The following is a 10641-nucleotide window of genomic DNA, read 5'->3' as shown; positions in this document are numbered from 1 at the left end:
TTCGAAGCTATGCGCCAATACAACCGGGAAACAAATTTAAAATTAATATTTAAGATTGGCCATCTGCCGCACCACCAAAGGCTATGAAACCCTCAGGTGTAAACAAATTTAAAAGACCTTTCGGATTGACCATCTGCCGAATCACCGAAGGCTATAAAACATTTTTAGCCTACCGAAGGCCGATTATTACCTCAACAATCATCACACCAGATGACATGAAATGTCAAAGTGATGGATGTAAGTCAAAAGAAACCAGGTGCTGGTCTGCTCTGGCAAATTTCCAAATATCAAAAAACCCAGTTGCGTTTGTATGATTTTTGATAGATACAAAATATGCAATTAATAAAATTTTGATATGCAAATCAAAAAAAATATTTGCCGCTATTACAAAAAAAACAAGAAGTTAATGATGGTTGATAGTGGTCGTCGCACCCGATTGCATTGACATAACAAACCACAACACGAAGGGTTAATGGTAAAAATTACTAATGGTGATGATCACCATCTCTGATGATGATCAGCAGCAGCAGCAGGTCAGGTCAAGCGGAGTTTGCTTACTTGGATGATGGTAGCCCCCACCCTGAAGTTAATCACTATCGACTTTATCCGGACAATTATCAAATGCTTGATGACCAACAACTTAGTGTCATGATTTTGGTAGCGGAATTTCTTTTGGCTATAAAACTGCCAATGAAATGGAAATAAATCAACAGTTCCCTTCAGCAGCTGTGGCAGATCGTATAAAAAATTTTAAACTCTAACAAAAATGCGTGGCTTTGTGGTAAATATGAAATGAAGAGGAAAAAAATTAAATTTTTAATAATCGTTATTTTTGCAGGTTTTGTGTACCCTGATGGTCCTTGGTTTGACTGAGGCCCAATATAACTATGGCAGTGGAGTGTCTGGTACCTTTGGTAGCTCAGTTGGTGGCAGAATAGGTGGTGGCGTTGGAAATTTTGCTGGTAACAGTGGCTTCTCTTCGGGTGGTTCTTCATTCGGTGGATTGGGAGCTATTGGTGGAGGATCTTCATTTGGTGGATTGGGTGCTATTGGTGGCGGTTCTTCATTCGGTGGAGTTGGAGCAATTGGTGGCGGTTCTTCATTCGGTGGCTCTTCCTTCGGTGGTGCTTCCTCCTTTGGTGGTGCTTCCTCCTTTGGTGGCGCAAGTCACAATTATCATGGCAGCAATGCCCATACCTCCCACACTGCTGGCCACTTTGAAGCTCCCTTGGTCCACAAGCAATTCATTACCGTTTCCGCCCCGGAGGATAATGATAATTTGTCGAAAACCAAGCACTTGGTAATTGGTCGCCCCCAAAAGAATTATCGTGTCGTTTTCATTAAGGCTCCCTCTTCGAATAATGCCAATGTTAAGCTGTCGGCGGAATATGCTCCCAAGGAAGAGAAAACTGTTATCTACGTGCTCACCAAAAAGGATAGCGCTTTGGAAATTAATGATATTGCCACGCCAGCTCCCACTGTGCCCAGCAAGCCTGAGGTCTTCTTTATCAAATACAAAACGGAGGCTGAGGCCCAACATGCCCAACGACAGATTCAATGTAAGTTCGAAAATCACAAAAAAAAAATTAAACTAAATATTCTTTGAAATCGTACAAGTGACCCTTCATAAATGAGATTTTGAAAACTTTATTTAATATTTTGTTTCTTCTCTTTCCTCCACAGCCGAATACGACAAAATCCAAGGTACCTCGGAACACACAGATGCCGGTGTTGCTCCCCAACAATCGGTGGTTGGTGTTTTGGATAATGCTGGAAATGTTGGTGGTGGTGCTGCAGCTCACATTGGTGGTGGGGCTGTCTCATCCGGCTTTGGCAATGCTGGTGCCTCATACTTGCCACCCTCGGGCAAATAAGTGCCGCAGTTTAGCAGAGGCGAATTTTGTTGTTACTTTTTTCAAAAAAAAAGTTAATTTTGTTATGAAATTTTTTTATATAAAATAAAAAATAAATAAAATTCTATATAAAGCTGGAAGTTATATTTCATTGGTGAAAAACTGATCTGAGAAGGTTTAACAAAAGTGGGTTTCAATTGTCATTTCCTTTGCATATATGTCAAATAAATCCTCGTAAAGTAGGTTAACCCGGTAAAAAGTTCTAAAGTACAAGGAGTTCAACATTTAAAGTCCCCACCATCACACATAATGATATAAATCGACTTGATTTTTTATCAGCCCTAACCTTCAGATGACGGGAGTTTATAATACATACAACCCATTAAATATTTGAAAAATATACGCCTTAGATAATTTGTTTTATAATTTTTCAAACAAATGTCTAGCTACATTTAACCATCTAAATGTAGATCGAATTTCTGCAAGATGACAGAACCCCTTCACCATGTAATATTTCGTGTTGTTGGGGTAATAAATGTGGTCTATAGATGATTAAAAATTCTGTCAAAATATATCAAGTAAATATGGACCATACGGTCATTCGATCATCTAGACACCAATCATCACCGAAAACTATAGGTGATCGTCGTTTCGTCTGTTTCTTTGGCAAAACGGGCCATGTAGCGATATAAATCCGCATAGGCAAATGTAGGACGATCAATTCTGACTGGTACACCACAGTTTGTTTTCGGAGAAATACGAACAAGAGAAGACACACCATTGTGCACTATGACAATACGAGCTCTTACATATCGACTCAAACAAGCGCTTTTCTGACCTAAAAATATAGGAATTGATAGGTCATCCGCCGTACGGTCCTGACTTGTTCCTACCCTTGAATGCTCTTATCTATTCTCGCACATCAAGAAAAAATGCGTGTTTAACGACTTTCGTCGGAAGATGATAATGAGGCATTCCCAAAACCATGTTTGGGGGTTTCCTTAATCAGGGTGGAAAAATAACTTCGACAATTGGTTTGATCGCATAAATTATAAATTATTTTGGAGAATTCTTCGGTAAACAATCAAATCATTTTTATGGAGAAATATTCGCGTTTGTATACCCTCCACCATAGTGTGGAGGGTATATTAATTTTGTCATTCCTTTTGTAACTCATTGAAATATTCATTTCCGAACCTATAAAATATATATATATTCTTGATCAGGGTAAAATTCTAAGAAGATCTATCCATTTCTGTCCGTCTGTCCGTCCGTCTGTTGTAATCACGCTATCTTCTGAAGGAATTGAGATAGGGTGCTGAAATTTTGCATATGTTTGTCTTTTGTCTGGAGGCAGGTCAAGTTCGAAGTTGGGATATATCGGTCCACGTTTAGGCATAGATCCCATATAAGGGTACCCGCCAAATTTCGGTATTTTGGGGTTCTTGAGCGCGTTTTTCAGCCGAATTCGCTGAAATTTGGTACATTGGGTTCTTATTGGATACTAAATGTCTCCACGAAAAATTATAAATATAGGTCCACTTTTTCTGGTAGCCCCCATATAACGGTACCTCCTAATTTTCAGTATTTTGGGGTTTTGATCTTATTTTTCCACCGAATTGGCTGTAATTTATTATTTTGAGTTCTTAATAGGTACCAAATCTCCCTACAAAAAATTATGTATATAGGTCCATTTTTTGGGTAGCCCCCATATAAGGGTACCTCCCAATTTTCGGTATTTTGGGGTTCTTGAGCGAGTCTTTCAACCGAATTCGCTGAAATTTGGTACATTGGGTTCTTATTGGGTCCTAAATGTTTCCACGAAAAAGTATAAATATAGGTCCACTTTTTCTGGTAGCCTCCATATAACGGTACCTCCTAATTTTCAGTATTTTGAGGGTTTTGATCGAATTTTTCGCCGAATTGGCTGTAATTTAGTATTTTGAGTTCTTAATATGTACCAAATCTCTCCACAAAAAATTATGAATATAGGTCCATTTTTTCGGATAGCCCCCATATAAGGGTCCCCCCAATTTTCGGTATTTTGGGGTTCTTGAGCGCGTTTTTCAACCGAGTTTGCTGCAATTTGGTATTTTGTAGTCGTATATGGTAACAAATCTCTCTACCAAAAATTATTAATATTCGCCCCCTTTTTGGGGTAGTCCCCATATAACCCTCTTTTTTATATTAAAATAGTTATCTGATTTGTTCCGCGTTTTGAGTTTGGTTCTAAGACTCTATTGTAATCATTTCACCTGCGGAGGATAGCGAGATAAAAAATTATAACGTAAGGTTCGATAATGAACTATAGCCGCATTTAGACCTAGCCCCTATGTGGAGGTTTCAGAAGGAGTGGACCGATATTCCCCACCTTCGAATTTGAATTATCAATTAAAATTATTGTTTTTGGTAGAGATCGGTTAATATTTAGAGGATGAAATGGACTAAAAACTTTATTTTTGTCTGATTATCTGGTGGCTCCAGAGGCCGAATTTTTACATGGAGAAGGAGATCGGGCCAAAGAATAAGCATGTCTGTTTTGATAAATATCGGTAATTATTTAGCGGGTCAAATGGACCTTGACTTTTGTGGGGAAAAATTACAAAATTTCTATTCTATAGCGTATATATTTATTCCTGAAGGTGATAGACCCGAGAAGTTATTAGTATATCCAAGAGGAGTGGTTGACCTTTAAATTGATACCAATTATATTGTTGTATGTACTCAGATGTGGGAGTTACCCTGAAATATTTAAGGTGGTTACGTATTCAGATATTATTTAGTAACCCATTACCACACTGAGGGGCGGAAATATAGCGCTGATCGCTTTAAAAATTTCCAAAAGGTTCCAGTTATGGTGAAGGACAACGTCTATAATTTTCGGCGATGATTAGATAATAATATTGGGATGAAGTGGACCGAAAACTTAATTTTTTGTGTTTTCTTCTAGTCGATCTATTGAAAGCCGAATATCACAACACAAGCCACGGTGAAGGGAATCTGGACAAGTAATTAGAAGAGTTGTACTGAATATTGGAAATATTCGGAAAATATGTCACTGTAATGAAGAGGTGCTGCTGTCGGTCAAGATGGTGCAAATATAACTAAATATTGCCCAAGCTCGAAATAAACATCCACATAAAGTTAAAGTTCCGTGATAGTTGTGTAGGGTATCATATGGTCGGCCCCGTCCTATACTGCTCCGCTCACTGGTTTTAAAACTAATTTTTATGAAAAATTTTGAATCGTCGATATTGTAAACAAAAACCCACAGCTCTTCTATCTATAGAATAAATAAAAAAGAAAAACTCTAGCTATAGAGGACCAACATAAAATCGTCCATCTATCGAGGATCCACAGAAGCTCTTCTATCTTTTAAGGTCCCATTTAAGGTATTTTAGCTACAAAATACCTACAAAACATTAGACCCTTAATGGATATGACACTATTAAATTTTTCGTGTGAAACTTTATAAAACCTCTATAAAAACTGCAAATCACGAACATTGCCACGCCATCGTTTTAAAAAATAAAAACCCAAAAATTCGGTCGCATTATCCTCCCAATTTTGGCAATGCAATATTGTTAGCGTATAATTTATTTGTTTATCATACAAATTAAGCTGTCAAATAAATTCATCAAATGATGAAATGCATGCAGCAATATGCCGAAGCATAATTATTAACCTTTTTTCAAAAGCCAAAAAAAAAACACAAAAAATCATGCACACGCTCTTTTGAAACAAAAGCAAAAAAAGACCGAAAACACCTGCAAAATGTATTTTCTTTCCTTACCACTACTTCATCTTCTTCGTTCAATTGTCGTGTCTTTTCTTCGGTTACTTCTTCATCTTCTTCGAACCACATTATCATTGCTGCATCTATTTTTTATAACATTTGACTATAAAAATATTGAAAATTACAGATTAGAGTATCAGTTTCAACAGACAGCTTCAGACACGCAGTCACCACCGATTCGAGGCAGGCCATCACTACAAAAAACAAACTTCAATAAAATGCGTCTATTTTTGGTAAATAAAATCCGCGGAAAGGATTTCGTAGATTCAAAAATTAATAATAATTCAATCCTCTGTTTTGAATATTTCAGACTTTGTGTTCTCTTGTAGCCCTAACTTTGGCTAAGCCTCAATATAACTATGGCTCCGGAGTTTCTGGTAGCTTTGGAGGCTCAGGCATTGGTGGTGGTGCCTTTGGTGGAAGTTCCTCATTTGGTGCTGGACCTTCCGTTGGTTCTGGCTCAATTGTAGGAGGAGGTTCTTCATTTGGAGGTTCATCATTTGGAGGTTCCTCATTTGGTGGCTCCTCTTTAGGAGGCTCTTCCTTTGGAGGCTCATCATTTGGTGGCGCCTTAAACTATCAATCTGCTTCCCACAGTGCTGGACACTTTGAAGCTCCCTTGGTCCACAAGCAATTTATTACCGTTGCTGCTCCTGAGGATAATGATAGCTTATCGAAATCGAAACATTTGGTAATTGGTCGCCCGCAAAAGAATTATCGTGTCGTCTTCATTAAGGCTCCCTCATCGAATAATGCCAATGTTAAGCTCTCTGCGGAATATGCACCACAAGAAGAGAAGACTGTCATTTATGTTCTATCCAAAAAGGATAGTGCTTTGGAAGTTAATGACATTGCTACACCAGCACCCACTGTGCCAAGCAAACCGGAGATCTTCTTCATTAAATATAAAACTGAGGCAGAGGCTCAACATGCCCAACGACAAATTCAAGGTAAGGGGGAGGATTTTAGATTTAACCAAATTTTAGATTTGCAAATTTTTATAGAAGATCCTCAATCTATAGCGGATTAGATATGGAGTCCATGTATCTTTCGGCGACCTACGGAAGATCTTATATATATATATATATAGAAGACCTGTGGAAGGTCTTCTACTTTCCTGATCTGCCCAACTTTTGATTTCTAATATTCTTGCTTATTTTTGTCTTTCTTTTTTCAGCTGAATACGATCAAATTCAAGGTACCTCGGAACACACTGATGCCGGAGTTGCTCCCCAACAATCTGTTGTTGGTATTTTGGATGGTGGTAATGCAAGTGGCGCTATTGGAGGTGTTGTTGGTAACGGTGCTGCTATTGGATCTGGTTCATTTGTCGGTAGCAGTGGTCCATCGGCCTCAGGCTTTGTTGGTGGCCAAAATGCAGGCTATTTGCCACCAACAACTCATTAGGAGTTTTTTAATTGTTTTTTGTTGAAATTGTTAAAACTTAAAATATTTGTAAATAAAATATATTTTTACAAAAATATACGCCTCCTTGAAAAAATATTCTTTAAAAAATCCACGCCTCTTATAGTCCTTGAAAAAAATATTCTTTAAAAAATCCACGCCTCTTATAGTCCTTGAAAAAAATATTCTTTAAAAAATCCACGCCTCTTATAGTCCTTGAAAAAAATATTCTTTAAAAAATCCACGCCTCTTATAGTCCTCGAAAAAAATATTCTTTAAAAAAAAATCCACGCCTCTTGTAGTCCTCGAAAAAAATATTCTTTAAAAATCCACGCCTCTTATAGTCCTCGAAAAAAATATTCTTAAAAAAATCCACGACTCTTATAGTCCTCGAAAAAAATATTCTTTAAAAAATCCACGCCTCTTATAGTCCTCGAAAAAAATATTCTTTAAAAAATCCACGCCTCTTATAGTCCTCGAAAAAAATATTCTTTAAAAAATCCACGCCTCTTATAGTCCTCGAAAAAAATATTCTTAAAACAATCCACGCCTCTTATAGTCCTCGAAAAAATATTCTTTAAAAAATCCACGCCTCTTTTAGTCCTTAAAAAAATATTCTTAAAAAAATCCACGCCTCTTTTAGTCCTTAAAAAAATATTCTTTAAAAAATCCACGCCTCTTTTAGTCCTTAAAAAAATATTCTTTAAAAAATCCACGCCTCTTTTAGTCCTTAAAAAAATATTCTTTAAAAAATCCACGCCTCTTTTAGTCCTTAAAAAAATATTCTTTAAAAAATCCACGCCTCTTTTAGTCCTTAAAAAAATATTCTTTAAAAAATCCACGCCTCTTTTAGTCCTTAAAAAAATATTCTTTAAAAAATCCACGCCTCTTTTAGTCCTTAAAAAAATATTCTTTAAAAAATCCACGCCTCTTTTAGTCCTTAAAAAAATATTCTTTAAAAAATCCACGCCTCTTTTAGTCCTTAAAAAAATATTCTTTAAAAAATCCACGCCTCTTTTAGTCCTTAAAAAAATATTCTTTAAAAAATCCACGCCTCTTTTAGTCCTTAAAAAAATATTCTTTAAAAAATCCACGCCTCTTTTAGTCCTTAAAAAAATATTCTTTAAAAAATCCACGCCTCTTTTAGTCCTTAAAAAAATATTCTTTAAAAAATCCACGCCTCTTTTAGTCCTTAAAAAAATATTCTTTAAAAAATCCACGCCTCTTTTAGTCCTTAAAAAAATATTCTTTAAAAAATCCACGCCTCTTTTAGTCCTTAAAAAAATATTCTTTAAAAAATCCACGCCTCTTTTAGTCCTTAAAAAAATATTCTTTAAAAAATCCACGCCTCTTTTCCTTAAAAAAATATTCTTTAAAAAATCCACGCCTCTTTTAGTCCTTAAAAAAATATTCTTTAAAAAATCCACGCCTCTGGATATTCCTTAAAAAAATATTCTTTAAAAAATCCACGCCTCTTTTAGTCCTTAAAAAAAAAATATTCTTTAAAAAGTTTACGCCTTGGTTAGGCCTTAAAAAAATATTCTTTAAAAAATCCACGCCTCTTTTAGTCCTTAAAAAAATATTCTTTAAAAAATCCACGCCTCTTTTAGTCCTTAAAAAAATATTCTTTAAAAAATCCACGCCTCTTTTAGTCCTTAAAAAAATATTCTTTAAAAAATCCACGCCTCTTTTAGTCCTTAAAAAAATATTCTTTAAAAAATCCACGCCTCTTTTAGTCCTTAAAAAAATATTCTTTAAAAAATCCACGCCTCTTTTAGTCCTTAAAAAAATATTCTTTAAAAAATCCACGCCTCTTTTAGTCCTTAAAAAAATATTCTTTAAAAAATCCACGCCTCTTTTAGTCCTTAAAAAAATATTCTTTAAAAAATCCACGCCTCTTTTAGTCCTTAAAAAAATATTCTTTAAAAAATCCACGCCTCTTTTAGTCCTTAAAAAATATTATTTAAAAAATCCACGCCTCTTATAGTCCTCGAAAAAAATATTCTTTAAAAAATCCACGCCTCTTATAGTCCTCGAAAAAAATATTCTTTAAAAAATCCACCCTTCATGGGGTCCTTGAAAAAAATACACAACTTGACTTACCTATTGATTGCATAGCCTTTTTGAGCAGCATTTCCGATTGCGACTTATCCAGGGAATCAATTTCGCGACAGGAACGATACAAATTCGATATCATGGATTCAACGGAATATGAACCCGTTGAGGCTGGCAGCATTGAAATGAAACGATTTAATTCATTGAGTTCTGCAAAATAAAAAAGAAACCAATTACAACTCACCGCTCAAAAGCCTGTCTCTTTTCTTTCCTCTCTCTCTCTTTCTCCTCCCTACTTACCTTGATATTCATTAAAAGTCTTATAATTCCATTCCCCCTTCTTTATGACATAAAAATCATTTTCACTATATTCACGATCGAAGTTTCCACAGGCCCAATCATAAGTCTCATGGCAGGGGGACTTTGATGTATTCGACCACAGCAGTATTTGACGACTAGCCTCCACACATTCCTTTTCTAAACATAATTCAGCCTTCAAATAGAATGGCACTTCGGGCCAGAATGCAATCATCATGATGATAATGATCAGCAGGGTGGCACACAGGCAAGCAGTGGTGATATACAAAATACGGCGTTTGCGCGATAAACTCTTGAGGGCATCAAAGGAACGTCGACCTGGAAGTAAAAATGCTACACCAACCACACGCAACACAACGACGAGCACAACAAAACAAATGTTCATGAATTAATGCAATGACAAATGTGGAATATTTACAAAATGTGAATGACATGTGAAATGACAGCGAGAAAGTCGAACATACCTCGGAATCCATTCATAGACCCCAGTCCTCCTGAAATGGGTGTCTCCGCCTGTGCCTCATTTTCCTGTTGAGCATTTTGTGCCTCCAAGTCTTTAGCCGCCACATTTGGATCAATATTCAATTTTAATTGATTGGTGGTCAGAGGTGCCGTTTCACTGCCCTCAATCTGTTGCTTGGCATCATCCATTTTCAGGTTACGATCATCAACTTCATCAATCGATGCAATACTGGGACGATATTTTTGTGGAGTTATGGACATTTTTTTCTTTTCTTGTTGTTATAAATTTTCAAGGCGTTATTGTTATAATTTGTTGAACATTATAGTGTTGGAATTCTGAAATAGGAAAATAAAAAAATGTGTTCAATAAGTATTTGGAATTGTTGTAGAAATTATCGAAATAATATAATGGTAATAATTATATTATATAATTTAACGGTTGGAGTAGAAGAAGAAGTTCAAATAAAAAAAATATTCCTTAAAAAATCGACGCCTCTTAAAGTCCTTGAAAAAAAAAAATCTTTTTAAAAAATTCACACCTCTTAAAGTAAAAACAAGTGGAAAAGCATTAAGTTCGGCCGGGCCGAACTTTGGATACCCTCCTCCATAGATATAATGACAGGTACTTGAAATAAAAATATAGAGAACATACCAAAAAGTGTACCTATACCGACATTTCTACAAACCGATTATGGTTCTAAAAATTGGTCCTAGACCCCATGTTTCTTTGGACCAAATTTGTTTCAAAAAATT

General features: G+C 35.9%; 2 protein-coding genes across 2 annotated transcripts; both read left to right on the top strand.

The window, feature by feature from the left end:
* Positions 1–766: 766 nt before the first annotated feature.
* On the top strand, positions 767–1874 carry LOC133334200 (pupal cuticle protein 36a-like). Its single transcript, XM_061542495.1, has 3 exons — positions 767–781; positions 839–1559; positions 1684–1874. Exons 1-3 carry the CDS (start codon positions 767–769, stop codon positions 1872–1874), a joined length of 927 nt encoding a protein of 308 aa, XP_061398479.1.
* Positions 1875–5867: 3993 nt separating this feature from the next.
* Positions 5868–7056, top strand: LOC133334199 (keratin, type II cytoskeletal 2 epidermal-like). Its single transcript, XM_061542494.1, has 3 exons — positions 5868–5882; positions 5960–6599; positions 6827–7056. Exons 1-3 carry the CDS (start codon positions 5868–5870, stop codon positions 7054–7056), a joined length of 885 nt encoding a protein of 294 aa, XP_061398478.1.
* The last annotated feature ends 3585 nt before the right edge of the window (positions 7057–10641 follow it).

This window comes from Musca vetustissima, unplaced genomic scaffold (genome assembly GCF_032173495.1).
Source record: "Musca vetustissima isolate MV318-11 ecotype Yass unplaced genomic scaffold, APGP_CSIRO_Mvet_v1 utg9830, whole genome shotgun sequence".
NCBI lineage: Eukaryota > Metazoa > Arthropoda > Insecta > Diptera > Muscidae > Musca > Musca vetustissima.
The sequence above is the reverse complement of the archived record's forward strand: the minus strand, read 5'-3'. Positions and strand labels throughout refer to the sequence as shown.

Coding starts and splice junctions, on each gene's coding strand:
- LOC133334200 (XM_061542495.1), top strand. Junction 1,560..1,683: donor TGCCCAACGACAGATTCAAT/GTAAGTTCGAAA, acceptor TTTCCTCCACAG/CCGAATACGACAAAATCCAA.
- LOC133334199 (XM_061542494.1), top strand. Junction 6,600..6,826: donor TGCCCAACGACAAATTCAAG/GTAAGGGGGAGG, acceptor TTCTTTTTTCAG/CTGAATACGATCAAATTCAA.